At 46.0% G+C, this 16,677-nt stretch overlaps 1 protein-coding gene across 1 annotated transcript; it reads right to left on the reverse strand.

The window, feature by feature from the left end:
* Positions 1-607: 607 nt before the first annotated feature.
* On the reverse strand, positions 608-16,100 carry METTL1 (methyltransferase 1, tRNA methylguanosine). Its single transcript, XM_044287498.1, has 6 exons — positions 15,895-16,100; positions 12,448-12,614; positions 10,653-10,837; positions 8,748-8,861; positions 3,452-3,553; positions 608-2,120 (listed from the first exon to the last, which is right to left on the reverse strand). Exons 1-6 carry the CDS (start codon positions 16,020-16,022, stop codon positions 1,986-1,988), a joined length of 831 nt encoding a protein of 276 aa, XP_044143433.1. The 5' UTR covers positions 16,023-16,100; the 3' UTR covers positions 608-1,985.
* Between the last annotated feature and the right edge of the window lie 577 nt (positions 16,101-16,677).

Below are 16,677 nucleotides of genomic sequence, written 5' to 3' on the forward strand. Positions count from 1 at the left end.
CTTTACGGTGTCCTGAAAGCGTACAGCGTTAGGACGTAGTGCACATAGGCGCGCACTATGACCAGCCACTAGGCAACGTCAGGTCATAGTGCTGTGCAGGCCAGAAGACCAGGAAGCTGTGAGTGAGTGGCAGCACCATCCAGAGCAAGAGAGATACATTTATATATTTTTTTTAACCTCTGGTCTGATGGGGTCTGATCTGAGATCTGATGGGATTGTGGGGGAGGGGGGGGGGGGGGGGGGTGTCGGATGAAGTTTGGTGTCTGAAGAAAAAAAAATATTTTTTTTTTCTTATTTTCCTCCTCCAAAGCCTAGATGCGTCATATAGTCCGGTGCGTCTTATAGCCCAAAAATACTGTAATCATCAATTCTTTATTACAGGTTGATCCCCCGGTTTCCTCTTGGTTTCTGTACACAGTTCAACCCGGCACCAGTATAGCGATTATTATTAATTGCTCTACTGCACCTCCACTTGACATGGTTAATTCTGCAAATACAGGTGAAGCCCGGCAATTTAAAACGATAATGTCCAATAAAAGCAATAACTGTAAGATTAAAATCATGTAAACTTTATTTGCATAGAAAAATTTAAAAAAATAAAATAAAAATGGGATTTATCATGCCTTCACTTCAGAATTCTCAGTCACAAATTGGGCTATTGCAACTTTTTTCATTTTTACACCACTCACTCCAGTTTTTGAATGTGCGTGGAGAAGTGGGTGTGATTAGCCATGTTCATGAGTTTCACTCCAGATTTATAGTTGAGACTTTTTTTTTCAAAAGTCACAATACCACTCCAGTAGGAAGGTGGAGTAGGAAAACTAGAGTAGCTTTTCTAGAGAAAGGTGTTAGGTTTTAGGATAAGACAAATTTATCACAACATGTTACATTTAATAAATGTGGTATAAAGTACTCCAACACAGACTCAAGCAAAACGGACTTCAAATATTCCCCTCATGATCAATTCCTCCCATGGTGTGCACATCGTAACACTGATGTGTTTCGGACCTCACACAGGCCCTTAATCGTAAACCAGCAATTGCCAGTAACCCACGCAAGTTTACTGCAGCCCACCTAAACTACGGAAAAGGATAACGTTTTTTCTAAAGAAATGATTCCATCACAAGCAATTAACATTTTACAACTGGTTTATTAAAAATAAGAAAATTGGAACTTCCGGTCATTTGCACAATTTAAAAAAAAAAAAAAAAAAAAAAAGGAAAAAAAGTGGTTCACTGTGTACATATTTTAAAGGGGTATTGCAGTTATAACAAGTTATTCCCTATCTGCAGAATATGGGAAAAACTATCAGATTGGTGTAGGTCCTACCGCTGGAACCCCCACTGATCAAGAGAACGGGGGCTCCTTACCCTGTGGAGCAGAAGGTTAGGAAAGCGCGCTGCTGCTCCATTCATTTCTATTGGAGTGCTGGAGACGGCCGAGCACTATACTTGGCTATCTCCAGTGCGCCCGTAGAAATTAATGAAGCAGCTGCTCCGTTCATTTCAGGGGGCCTCCACAGGGTACGGAGCCCCCATTCGCGTGATCAGTGGGGCGGTCCCAGCAGTAGGACCCCCACCAATCTGATTGTTATCCCCCATCATGTGGATAAGGGATAACTTGTTATAACCGGAACACCCCTTAAAGCTAAGTCCATTTATTTTTTATTAATTTTTTTAAATCTGTTGCCTCAATAAGCTGAAAAAATGTTAGCAAAATACAGCTTTGCAGATGTCCTCAAACCACACACCTGTAAGTCACTACAAAATCCTCAGCAGATAGACTAGTGTGTCAGTTATCTGCCCGATCTGCAGGTCAGCGCTGGACAGCCGCATGTGGCGGGGCTTCTGGTGCCCCATACGAACATAGTCATGGAGGGGCTTGCATCTGCTGCTTGTCCCAAAAGGGTTAACAGTTCTGCCATTAACAAATGAACAGCCAAAGTTTTAGATTTGTCTTGGGAGGAAGGAACCCTTCTCACACAGCTAGGAATCCGGACTTCTGAAAGTGCTGTTTTCCACGCGGCGAAATACAGCCAGGAAGTTTTGGCCTTTGTTACGCTGAACCTTCTTTCCTTCTTCGGTAGATGTGCCCAGTTTATCAATGATGATGTCACCTGCCTGCAACACAACACAAGAAGACAAGGATATGCCACCAATGTCAGAAAGGTGCAGGGCCCAGAGGTGGAACCCACACCTACAGTGCTGTGACAAAAGTATTTACCCCTTCACAGATTTCTTTTCAGATCAAACAAATTTGAATATTAAAGATAACCTGAGCAAATACAAAAATGCAGTTTTCTAAATGTGGATTTCTTTGATTAAAGGATAAAAAAAATGAATCCAAACCAACCCTATGTGAAAAAGTAATCGCCCCCTAAACCTACTAACCGTCTGTGCCACCCTTGCCGGTGACAACTGCAATCAAGGATTTGAGATAACTTTCACATCTCTGTGGAGGGAGTTTGGCCCACTCTTCTTTGCCGAATTGTTTTAATCCAGCCACATTGGATGGTTTGAGCGTGAATGGCCTGTTTAAGGTCATGCTCCAGCATCTCAATCAGATCTAAGCCCAGACTTTGACCTTCATTTTGTGGGGTTTTTCAGCCATTCAGAGGTGGACACACTGGTGTGCTTCAGATCATTGTCCTGCTGCAGAACCAGGGGCGTAGCTATAGGGGGTGCAGAGGTAGCAGTCGCTACAGGGCCCAGGAGCCTGAGGGGCCCAAAGACCCTTGTGCCACATAAGACACCGGTATTATAGAAAGTGCATGCTGGTCAATTTACACCTCTAGCTGGAGGGAAGGGGTTAGGTCAAGAATTTGGCATGGGGGGGTGCCCTTTCAAGGTTTGCCTCAGGCAGCAGGAAGGCTACGTGCTCCCCTGCCCCTTTCCAACAAGCACTGAGGGAAGGGGGGCCCCAAGCTGAACTCTTGCACTAGCGCCCATAAGCTTTTAGCTACGCCCCTGTGCAGAACCCAAGTACCCTTGAGCTTAAGGTCACAAACTGATGGACGGACATTCTGTTAAGAGGGGGGGACTGGGTAAAGGGGAACATTTTACAGAGGCCATCTCTTCCTTTCAGTCTATGATGAGACTGATGAGATCCCATGGTCACTATTGACCGCGGCATCTATGCGGTTACACGACTGGGATCAGCGTCGTCAGTTGTGGTAAGAATCCAGCTAGGTGTATCAGCTGTGCTTCCTCCATTGATCCCGTGGGTACAACGGCAGCGCCTGCAAGATCACTATGACCTATATATCTGACAAAGAGCACCAATGAGCCCTCGCACATGATGGATATAAACAGAAGAGGGTTCAAGGACAGAGAAAACCACCCCGTTAAGGGAAGCTAACCACTTATTTCACAAGACTAAAGTAGTAGAAAAATGAATGACGTGTGAGAAGTGCATTACACGGAAGAAGCTGTATTACAGGACACGGTCTTACCAGTTGTTCTTTTGAAACCCTCTCAAAAAGAGGATGTTCCGTGAAGTGCGTCACCATCCACTCGTGAACTTCTTCCACATCTGTAATCGTATAAACCAGCCCCTGCACCACACACCAAACCAGGAAAACATTATGACTCATGACAGACGAAGAGGGTCACGTAAAGCGTTTCCTTTATTCCACCTGATGATACAACATGTAGTTACAGCTGCAGCCAGCACACACGTAGCCACACGTTATCAGAGTCATACCCGGCGGGAAGTCCCCAAACACTGCTGACTTTTCAAAGACCCTGAAACCAACTTTAGAGGAACGCTAAACTTCGAAATGACTGCTAAAAGTAAATACGGAATATAGATGTCCTCACTGTTCGTCCATCTGTAGCCAATGTTCCCCACTAGTCTGGAGTTCAAAAACTTTGGTTTTAATGCCGTCTCCATACAGCATTAAAATGTATTGGCTCCGTGGAGCCAAACTTCGTCTCGGCTAAAGTGGCGCGAGACTTCGGTATTCCTATATGCGTACTGAAAAACATTGTAAAATAGGAATCCGAAGTCTGCTTTGGTACCGAGGTACTAGCCAGTATTTTAAAATAGAATAGGAATACTGAAGTAATTTACCGAAGTCTCGCACAGAGACGAAGTTTGGCTCCACGGAGCCAATACATGTTAATGCATTCTAACCAAAGTTTTTGAACGAATCGACTTCAAATCTATGAACCGAAGCTCAATTCGCTCAAGAGAATCCCCACTGTGCGGCTATTGGAGCATGATGGGAGTCGTAGTTTTGCAACAGCTGGAGAGCCACAGGTTGAAACAAAATAGCATAGTAGAAATCCTGCAGAGAACACTAAAATGAATCTCGTGATGATCTCTACCATCTCCTGGCTGGTGGTCAGCCGAGGAGAGGGGCTTCAGGGAACCGGCCGCCATGAAAATTGGAAGTAATCTGTAGGCAGCAGAGCAGGAGGAGCGTAGCAGACTGGTATATATTTTCATGGGAAAAGATTCAGTAAAACTCGCAATTTATTCATTTAAAGGGATTCTGTCATGAGATTTTACCCCTATAACCTAAACATATGCCCATGTCCGTACTAATAACATGAATCCTAAGCTAGCCTCATTAAACCTGCTTGTGGCTCTATTAGCCAAAAAAACTGGTTTTTATAACCTGTCAATCACCTACCTATGGTGCCCAAGGGGACGTCCGCTAATACAGGGTGCCTGGCCGCACCCATCGCTGCCCTCCCTGTCTACAGTGCTGCCTTCCTCACCTCAGCGCCGCCTCCGCAATCCTCCCGTCCCTCTGCCAGATCCCGAGCGTGCGCACTAGGCTCAGCCTGATGCGCCCGTGCGGACTCCTGGCAGCGGCTTCGTTGAGCGAAGTGCGCATGCGCATCAGGCAGGCGCATGCGCACTTCGCTCAACGAAGCCGCTGCCAGGAGTCCGCACGGGCGCATCAGGCTGAGCCTAGTGCGCACGCTCGGGATCTGGCAGAGGGACGGGAGGATTGCGGAGGCGGCGCTGTAGACAGGGAGGGCGGCGATGGGTGCGGCCGGGCACCCTGTATTAACCTTAGGTAGGTGATTGACAGGTTATAGAAACATGTTTTTTGGGCTAATAGAGCCACAAGCAGGTTTAATAAGGCCAGCTTAGGATTCATTTTATTAGTACGGACATGGGCATATGTTTAGGTTATAGGGGTAAAATCGAATGACAGAATCCCTTTAAATTCCTGCTCATTCTGGGTTTGAAGTCAAGCGGGTAGTCCCATCAGTGATTGACAGCTGTCCCTCTATGGCTGTGCATGTCAGTCGCCTCCCCGACTTCAAAGCCCAAAACGAGCAGGAATTTTAATGAATAAAAAAAAAAACATTATACACATACCTCCCAACTATCCCGGATCCGGCAGGACAGGCCCGGATTTCCGTGGCTGTCCCACAACGGTTGAGGTATGTCCCACTGTCCGCTGTCTCTGTGTCCATAAGACGCAGAGACAGCCGACTGTAGTGGTGAAGCAGGAGCCATCCACTCCCGCTCCACCATTCAGCTGCTGACGCTCCCCAGCAGGAGCACGATATCTGTCACACATTGCGCTGCTGGTCTGTGTAGGAGCAGTGGGGCAGGTCGGGAATCAGCCTCTGCTGCTCCATGAAGGGGACGTATGTGGGCACAGCTACTGTGAGGGGGGCACAGTGTGAGCATTACTACTGTGTGCTGGCATAAAGGGGGACTAATTACTATGTGGTAGAATTAAGGGGACTGGGTGTGTATAGTTATGTTTTGGGCGGAGTTAGAGGCGTGGCCTAGTATGGAAAAAAATTGTTGCGGAACACTACGCATGCCGCATATATTGTCCTTTTGGCCTCTTTCACACGGGCATCATGTTTTTGGCCCGGATAAGATGCGGTGCGTTGCAGGAAAATGTGCGATTTTTCCGCACGAGTGCAAAACATTGTAATGCTTTTTGCACGCACGTGAGAAAAACCGGCATGTTTGGTACCCAGACCCGAACTTCTTCACAGAAGTTCGGGTTTGGGTTAGGTGTTGTGTAGATTGTATTATTTTCCCTTATAACATGGTTATAAGGGAAAATAATAGCATTCTTTATACAGCATGCATAGTACAATAGGGCTGGAGGGGTTAAATTTTTTTTTTTAACTCATCTTAATCCACTTGTTCGCGCAGGCGGCATCTCTTCTGTCTTCTTTGAGGAGTAGGACCTTTGATGACGTCACTGCACTCGTCACATGGTCCATCGCATGATCTTTTACCATGGTGATGGATCATGTGACGGACCATGTGATGAGCGCAGTGACGTCACCACAGGTCCTTTTCCTGTGCACAGCAAAGATGAAGACAGAAGAGAAGCCGGGCTGCGCGAACAAGTGGATTAAGGTGAGTTAAATTATTTTTTTATTGTACTAAGCATTCTGTATAAAGAATGCTATTATTTTCCCTTATAACCATGTTATAAGGTAAAATAATAAAGATCGGGTGCCCAACCCAATCGTCTCCTAGCGTCCATGCGTGAAAATTGCACCGCATCCGCACTTGCTTGCGATTTTCACGCAACCCCATTCACTTCTATGGGGCCTGCGTTGCGTGAAAAACACCGCCCATGTGCACAGCCCCATAGCAATGAATGGGTCTGGATTTAGTGCGGGTGCAATGCGTTCACCTCACGCATTGCACCCGCGCGGAAATCTCGCCTGTGTAAAAGGGGCCTTTGTGTTTTCCAAAAGTTGGGAAGTATGGTTATACTGAATGTTTTCCTATAAAATTATATAAGGATCTGCTCAGCTCCTCCTGCTCTATAACATGCTGTCATCAGCTTAGACACCATGTTCATTGTGACAGCTTGCCCTACTGCACATAAGGCAGAGGGAGACTGATGCTCCAGCCACCTGTCTTACAGCCACAGGACAGTATGGAGTAGGAAGACATGAGTTTTAACAGTAATATGGGACAAAATAGGACCAAACGAAAGGAGGGGAGATAAAGGGAAGAGCTGGGTGATTTTTGACCATTTTCTAATGTTATTTGACAATAACTTTTTCTCAAAACCTTTGAAATGTTTTTTTTTTTTTTTTTTTTTTTTTTGTGTTATCCAACAAAGATTATTAGTAAAAAAATATCATTATAAATATTAAAAATGAAACCGGTTGTGGGGACCCCCTCTCAATCGCTGAAAAAAATAAAATAAAAATAATGGCGCTGTTGCGTGCAGGTTCGTCCACAGCTCCATTCACTTCTATGGGACTGATAACCCTTTAGTGAGAGAGAGAAGTGCTTGCATAAGAAGAAAGCAACTACGTCAAATAGGGAAGGCTACATTTACCATACAAAAACTGCGATTCATGCCTCAATCAGAATAAAGTTCTACAGAAGAAAACCCCAGCAAAACTGACTGAGATCTACACTCACTGACAACGAAAAAAATTATACACCCAGATAAAAATGTCAGATTGCCGCAAAACTCTGCATATTGTGATGTCTCAGGCAGATAAGTGAATGATTACAGGTGTGTTCTGATTAGGCTCTCAGAGGCCATTTTTGGGTAGTGTACCTCTTGGGGAGAGATAACTGAATGATAGACATGCCTCTACTATGCACTCGAAGACAGACTGGGGGGGGGGCATAAATGGACAGAGAGAAGCAGGATGGTAGTTTTAATGAATTGGCCGCCATGTAGACCGTTCTAACCTAGCTGTTACGATGTGTTAGGAGCAATCGTTACCTGAGGGCATGAATACACAGCGAACAGGCTCCAGACCACCCAAACAGACCACCAGTAGAATCATTTGATGCCAGCAGATAAGACAGTTTCTTTGTCCACCATCCAGACACCGGTGGCACCTTCATTAAAGACTCCTGTATCTGCCCGGCCCATTTCCAGGTGCTTAGCTGAAGAAAATTTGGCGTCATGCCCATTACATGCCCTGCCATTGACACCTTTGTTTGCGTGACTGGGGAACCTGGACTGCTACAGACTGGAACAGTATCATCTTTAGAGACATATCTATAGTGGGTTGGGATCCGTTGATAATCGGGTTCGAGTATGGAGGCCACATGATAAGCGATTCCATCCGTCCTCTGCTATAAAGTGACACACTGCTGGTGTGATGATCTGGGGAGCCACCACATATGACAGTTGGTGACCCCCAGTAATAATACGAGGGACACTAACAGCTCAGTGATCTGTGCAGAACAACCTGCGGCCACATGGGATGCCTCTCATGGCCGGGCTTCCAACTGGCATTTCTCAGCAGGATAATGCTCAACCACACACAGCAAGGGTTTCCTGGTGTCTCCGCCAGATTGTAACACTTCCTTGGCTGCCCGATCACCAGATTTATCACCATTTGGACATTTATGGGACCACCTGGGGCACCAGCTTCAGGCCATGAGTGTGCAGGATCTACAGGCCCAACTGCAACATCTGTGGGCAAATGTGCCGCAGGATACCGTACAGAACCTGTAGGCCTCCATGTCCAGCCGTATCTCGTATTGTATCTCAACAGGGTCCTAGAGCCTTCTTTTAAATGGAACAGTTTTCCTCAGTAAATCTATCCTCTCTCTCTAATCTAGTAATCACTTACATCCATCACCATTACATTTACACATAGAAAGTTTCATTCCAACAAATCCTTCCCGATGCTTTTTTTTGGTACTTAGAACCTGTGATCAGTTGCATTTGAACGGCAAATGACAAAATGTAAACGTAAAAAAGTAGCAAGATGGCTGGATGTTTCTTTGGCACTGGGTTTATACAAAAGCCTATGTGTAGGACTTACCCCAACACGTAGCACGTAAGCATATTCTGCCAACAGTGTGGAACTGATGATCCTCCATTTATGTTTCGTCTTCTTAAAGTGAGGGTCCGGAAACAGGAAGAACATTTTACTAAGCTAGAAGGAAAAAACAAAACAAAAACAACTTAGAAATGTTTGAAATCGTCAAAGACATCTGAACATAAGCGGCCACCATAAATCTACTGGTTGCTATTGGAAACAGTCGACAACTTGTCATCAGACACAGGTTAGCCAATTTCTAAAACTGGAGTGGGAAAATTAAAGATTAGCGAATACCTTATGGTGTAAAGATTAAACTTCCCAAAATGCAATTCATGAATGAAAGGGGTCACATCGGCAGAGGCCCAAGTCCCGGCACCCCTGCTGATCAGCTGTTATAGGAAGCCACGGTGCCGTACATCGTATAGCGGCTGTGCTCGGTATTGCAGCTCAGTTCCATTGAATTGAGTGGGGGTGAGCTACAACTAGGCCATACAGTGATGTCACATGGCCGGGGTGCTAACGCAGCTTGACTTGCCCAAGTACAGCTTAGAAAGCCTTGTAAGTGCAGTGAGGGCTACTAATTAAAGGGGTCATCCATTTTTTTACATTTCAGACCCCCCCCCCCCCCCTCTTCCTTGATCACACTAACACCTTTTTCATTGGTACTTATTAAATGTGGCTTACCAGGCCAGTGCTGTGCTACTGTTCTTCTGGGATCATGTGTCGTACATTGCGCATGTGATTGTAGCCTGGCTGCAATCCCCAGCGCATGCGTGAGAATGAATCTCTAGCTACATCGCTACAGAAAGATTTATTTCAATGCGTGCACAACATTTAATGAGTACCAATGAAAAAGGCATTACTGTTATCAAAGGGAAAAACAAGAAATAAAAAAAATATATATATTGGCTAACCCCTTTAATTGCTTTAGCGTCCCTCTACTGCAAATGCTGGCATTAAAGTTAACTCCAATCCCAGGCTCATCATAGTGGTTTTACAGGAGGGGGCTCCCTTTGTAAGCACATCACCCCTCACAACGTACTCTCCGGGTACTAATGGGGTACTATGGCAGTCACCCCTCAGGTCTGCGATGAAACAAAGCCTACTAGGACCTGATAAACAGAGTAAGGCCTCTTGCACACAAACATTTTCTTTCCGTGTCCGTTCCGGTTGTTTTGTGGACCGTATGCTGAACTATTCATTTCAATGGGTCCACCAAAAAAAAAAAAAAAAAAACACGGAAGTTACTCCGTGTGTATTCCATTTCCGTATGTCCGTTCCGCAAAAAATAGAACATATCCTATTATTGTCCGCTTTACGGACAAGGATAGGACTGATCTATTAGGGGCCAGCTGTTCCGTTCCGGAATGCACACGGACGTCATCTGTATTTTTTGCGGACCACAAAATACATACGTCATGTGCATGAGCCCAAACACAGAGGCAAAATACATTACTACAGGACAGAGGTATGCCAGTGTATATTGAAGCAACCAAAGGACCACAGGGTCAAGGACACTATGGGGACTCAAAAAAATAAAATAAAAAGTCCACTAAAATGTTTACAAATTTAAAAGAAAATCCTGCACCCGGCACCCACCAAATATCTGTTTGTGGCAAACGCCAGCACCAGAAGCTACAGTGGATGGAGCTGGAAGCAGAGCCTCCATCCACAGTAGTGGCCATGACTGAGTCCTGCAGGTAAACCGCAACGCTCGCGGATGTGCTGCCGTCTCTTCAAGCAGCTGATCGACAGGGGTGCCGGATTCCCACCAATCGGATATTGATGACTTATTCTGAGGAAAGATCATCAATATGAGAAAACCGGACAACCCTTTTAATAATGAACACGAAAACACCGGACATACCCTTAGGAGGGTATAAAAGGTTGAAACGCAGAAGCTACCTGTGCTTTCTTGAAGAAGTTGGGAAGGTACTTCATAGCGTTACTCCTGATACAGGCGATGTTCTGGTACTGGCCGGGGTGGGACGCCCTCAAAGACGTGATCCTGTCTCGCACATAGTCTGATACTTTGACACGTATCTCCAGTCCAAGCATGAGGGCGTTTGGAAACAACGGAGACAACTCAACTACAAATCAAGCAGAGATACAAACCCGACTTAAATGAAGTACCTACATTGCAGAAAAAAATGGCTGACATCACGTATACAGTGGGCCCAAGAGGGATAATGTGCGGTTTATTAATTGCTGCGCTGGACCCATACAGGTACAGGCACAGCCCGGCAATCAGCGGTAATCCATGGGCAGTTACTAGCCCCACTTGGCCATGTGAGGTCAGTTTTTCTCGCGCCTTCACTTGAATAGGCTTCAGCAAAAATCGGAACAAATTGGAGCACATGCTGTGTTTTGAAAAAGATGCCACTGGCCCACACAATGCACCAAAAACCAATAAAAACGCCACATAATGCACTATTTACTGTGCTTTGTACTTACTATTGACGTACAACGACCATCTGGCTAAAAAATACCAAGAAAAATGCTGTGTTTTTGATAAACATGCTAGGTGTGGAACCACCCTCTAAGCAGCAGATTCCCCATTCAGTTGCTGTCCTCCAGAAAAAATTCTTATAATGCAATCCCCTAAAATATTAGTTAAAGCATCTCTGGAGCTGACGTTTAACCCCTTCAACCACCGTGAAGTAGCCGTACGTCACAGTGGTTGAGGGAATGTATGGAGCGGGCTGCTGCAGCAAGCCAACTCCATACACGACAGGTGCTGGCTGTATCATTCAGCAGACACCGAGCCACAATGACGGGGAACGGCGATCCCGCTGACCCTGGCCATTTAACCCCCTCGGATGACGCGATCAACACTGAGGCGCAACTCAGCAGGAACAGTGTCCGAATCCTATTCCTAATAGAGCTCAATTTGGGTGACTAGGACAAGGGATCAAAAGATCCTAGTCTCTAGACCCCCTAAGGGGGCTAATAATTATTAAATAAAAAGTGAAAAAGAGTAAAAAATAAAAAAAACATTAAAATTAAAAGTTTAAATCACCTTTCCTAGTTTTATATATAAAAAAATAAAAATATCAGGTATCGCCATGTTTTTTTAAAAAGTTCCCGTGTGGTGAACAGTGGAATGGAAAGGTGACTAAAAACTGCAAATCGTGTGCAAAAAGTTATACCTACCACAAAAATGACAGCAATCAAAACCACAAAAAACAAGCCCTCATATAGCCCTGTAGACCACAATATAAAAAAGGTTATGGCTGTCAGAAAACGGCGATGCAAAGAAAATTTTGATTTTTTGCCCCAAAAGGTTTTTATTTTTTTAAAGTAAAGTAGTAAAACAAAAATAAAAAACCTATACAAGTTTGGTTTCGCCGTATTTGTATTGAGCTGAAGAAAAAAAAGATGTCATGTCAATTTTGGCACACAGTCAACACAGTGATGTCAAAACCCCAAAAACCTTGGCGGAATTGTGGGGGTTTATTATTTAATTTTTTTAATTTAACCCCACAAATAATTTTTTCCTGTTTTCCAATAACAGACATGGTAAATAAAATGGTGCCCATAAAAAATACACTATCCCGCAAAAAAAAAAAAAAAAAAAAAAAAAGCCCTCATATGGCTATATGAACGGAAAATTATAAAAGTTATGGCTATTGGAATGTGGGGAGGAAAAACCGAAAATGCAAAACCAAAAATAGTAGAGATAATTGAATTATAACTGTACCCAGCAAACCACCATATCCACAGCCAATGTCTGCAAATTCGACGGCATATTCTTGCTTCTTCACCTCCGACAAGTCCTTCGTGTCATCATGAGAACTATCCAGTGATAGAGGCTTGAAGTATTCAGGATAATATTGTGACCAATCCATTTCTTCTGGTGTAACAGGACTGGAAAATAAAGTGGGGGAAAATAAAAAAAAAAAAAAAAAATGGAGAATTGGTAAAGATGAACCCACACATATCCCTGTTTTCACCCAGGCAGCCCCCCTGACACGAGCATTGCAGCATTTCATTTCAAAGGGTGTTTTTGGAGATGCCAGGCTCTCCATGGGTAAGCTGGCGGAGGCTTCAGCTCTGAACCCGGACAACCCCTTTAACTGATTATAATACATGTTATAACTAACTGATCGGGGGACCACTGGGACCCTCACCGATCCTTAGAATGGCGGTCCCGTTCCAGTGATGGGGTGGCTAGCAGGCACACTGCTGCTGCATTCTTTCTCTATGGGACTGCCTGAAATAAGTGAGCGCTGCACTGAATTATTAAAGTGCCGCTCCATCAGATCAGGGGACCAGGACTTCCATTCTCAGAATTAGGCTACATGCACATGACCGTATGTGTTTTGCGGTTCGCAAATTCCGGATCCACAAAAAACAGATGACGTCTGTATATTTTCTGTTTTTTGGGCGGATCCATTGTACCATTGTACCTATTAAAGGGAACCGTTCACCATGAAAGTGCAATGTAAGCTACAGGCAGCATGTTATAGAGCAGGAGGAGCGGAGCAGACTGATCTATACATTTATGGGAAAAGATCCAGTATGACTTGTAATTGGCTGTTAGCTGTCAGTCATCGATAGGACGAGGAAGAATTTATAGAACTAAATTACAGGATTTACTGGATATTTTCCCATAAATGTATAGATCACTCTGCTCAGCTCCTCCTGCTCTATAACATGCTGCCTGCACATCAACATGATCTTTTGCTCGTGTTCTGACAGCTGGGCCATGACTATGGCTGGCCACCCACTTTAGACAGCAGCCGGACAAGCTCCCATTTAGCCAATAGCCCCAGTACCCCGGCTAAACCTAACCCCCATACACATTAGAGGCTTGTCTGATCCCACCACAATCAGAGATTCTGGCCCAGATTAAACAGGATTTCTGGTAGGTATATACTGCAAGCCTAACCAACATCAGATGGGTGGAGTCCAACACCCGGGACCCCCGCCGGTCAGCCAGTTCTGATAAACTATACCGTGGACGGAACAAGAAGTACATGGCCATGATGGAGTAGTCCAGTATGCCGGCCCTGGACTCACAGTGGATGGAGCTTCCAGCGCCTGCCCTAATCAGGTGATCGGTGGGGGTGTCGGACCCTCCAACAATCTGATATTGGCGACTTATCCTGAGGGCAGGTCATCAAATACCTGGAAATGCCATTTAATCAGTAGCCGCTGGCCGGCACTTGCCATGTGTACTAGTCGCAGATATTTCAGTAATTAATCTGTCCCACGTGAATTCACCCTAACAAGCACAGGCTCGGGGCGACCCAGGCCCTCCATGTATTAGGCTACTTTCACATTAGTGTTTTTCACGGATCCATCATGGATTTGCAAAATCGCTTCCATTACAATAATACAACCGGATACATCGGCCATGAATAGATCCGGGTGTATTATGTCTTCTATAGCCATGACGGATCCGTCTTGAACAGTTTTCTATTGTGCCAGAGAAAACTGATCCGTCCCCATTGATTTGGTCTACTTTTACACCGGCGTTTTGGCTTTCCGCTTGTGAGATCCGTTCAGGGCTCTCACACGCAGTCCAAAACGGATCAGTTTTGCCCTAATGCATTCTGAATGGATAAAGATCCGTTCAGTCTCCATTCCGCTCTGGAGGTGGACACCTAAACACTGCCTGCAGCGTCTTGGTGTCCGTCTGATGAAACTGAGCCAAACGGATCCGTCCTGACACACAATGTAAGTCAATGGGGACGGATCCGTTTTCTATGACACAATCTGGCACAATAGAAAACGGATCTGTCCCCCATTGACTTTCAATAGTGTTCAAGACGGATCCGTTTTGGCTATGTTACAGATAATACAAACGGATCCATTCTGAACGGATGCAGACGGTTGTATTATCTGAACAGATCAGTCTGTGCAGATCCATGATGGACCCGCACCAAACGCGAGTCTGAAAGTAGCCTTACATTGTGGGCCAGGACGGATCCGTTTGGTTTCGCTTCGTCAGGCAGCGTCTTGGTGTCCGCCTCCAGAGCGGAATGGAGACTGATCGGAGGCAAACGGATGCATTCTGAGCGGATCCTTTTCCATTCAGAATGCATTAGGGCAAAACGGATCCGTTTTGGACCGCTTGTGAGAGCCCTGAACGGATCTCAGAAACGGAAACCAAAACGCCAGTATGAAAGTAGCCTAAGGCCTCTTTCACACTTGCGTTGTCCGGATCCGGCGTGTACTCCACTTGCCGGAATTACACGCCGGATCCGGAAAAACGGATAGTAGCCTAATTACACGCCGGAAAAACGCAAGTGTACTGAAAGCATTTGAAGACGGAGCCGTCTTCAAAATGCGTTCAGTGTTACTATGGCAGCCAGGACGCTATTAAAGTCCTGGTTGCCATAGTAGCAGTGGGGAGCGGTATACTTACAGTCCGCGCGGCTCCCGGGGCGCTCCAGAGTGACGTCAGAGCGCCCCATGCGCATGGATGACGTGCCATGCGATCACGTGATCCATGCGCTTGGGGCGCCCTGACGTCACTCTGGAGCGCCCCGGGAGCCGCACGGACGGTAAGTATACTGCTCCCCCGCTCCCCACTACACTTTACCATGGCTGCCAGGACTTTAGCGTCCCGGCAGCCATGGTAACCATTCAGAAAAAGCTAAACGTCGGATCCGGCAATGCGCCGAAATGACGTTTAGCTTAAGGCCGGATCCGGATCAATACCTTTCAATGGGCATTAATTCCGGATCCGGCCTTGCGGCAAGTGTTCAGGATTTTTGTCCGGAGCAAAAAGCGCAGCATGCTGCGGTATTTTCTCCGGCCAAAAAACGTTCCGTTCCGGAACTGAAGACATCCTGATGCATCCTGAACGGATTTCACTCCATTCAGAATGCATTAGGATAAAACTGATCGAGCCCCGACGACGGAACTCTATGCCGGAACAAAAGAACGCAAGTGTGAAAGTAGCCTAACTTGGATGTCATTCATTAGAACGGCTGCACCTCATCCTGAAATCAGCCACTTGCAGTGGGTCTCAAGATTCGGACAGGTGGCGGTCACCAAATCACACCGCGGCTAGCTGATTAAAGGGGCTGTCTGTGGTGGGAGGGTTCAGGCACCATGCTCCCCACAGTCTCTGGGGCCAGAGGACCCCCACCTAGTATCTGCAGTCAGTGACAGGTACTGGGCTACTCATACTTACTACTGGAAGGTGTGATCAGCCATGGGGTTGGAGTGCGCCCTCTGCCGGTAATAGCGCTTCTGAGGCAGGGACACGCTCCCCCCCGGCTCTGTGGCCGCGGTACATAGCTGCACCTGGCTCTCGGACATGGCGCTGAGCTGGTCTCTCTCCCTGCCCGCTGCACATCGGCAACGTGCTGCCCGCACTCACTTCCCTGCTGGTCGCAGGGCGTGACGTCAGCCTAGCCACGTGACCTACAGCGACGCCCCCTTATTCACAGCTCTCATCCCAGTGCGGCCATCTTTAATGTTGGCAGAGGTGCTGTCATAAGATATCCAGAGTTATGTTTCTTGAAATAGCTATAACATAGGAAAAATAAAACGGTTTCAAAAAGCATTGAGAAAAACTGATATAAAGGGGGCCTTGAAGGGGTCGTCTAGTTATTTTTATCTTTTTTTTTCCACCCTCAACCTGGAATACTTTTGGAAACCCCTACTCATCTTCTCTGTTCTGGTTCAATTGATTTTCACTCCCCCATCTGTCTACGTCCACACGGACAGGGTCACACGCGCCTCTACAGCCAATGATTGGCCTCAGCTGTAAAGATCCGGATCGTGTACCTCAGGCGGACGTCATTGGCTGTAGTGGTGCCCATGACCCTGGATTTGATGTACATTTTGTCATGGATTCCACACCCAAATGTGCATCAAAGCTGATGACAATCCGTATCCCATGAATATGCAGGATTGGGATCAGTAACCTTCGGCACAACAGCTGTTGCGAAACTACAACTCCCAGCATCCA

Source organism: Bufo gargarizans, chromosome 3, assembly GCF_014858855.1.
Source record: "Bufo gargarizans isolate SCDJY-AF-19 chromosome 3, ASM1485885v1, whole genome shotgun sequence".
NCBI classification, from domain to species: Eukaryota; Metazoa; Chordata; class Amphibia; order Anura; family Bufonidae; genus Bufo; species Bufo gargarizans.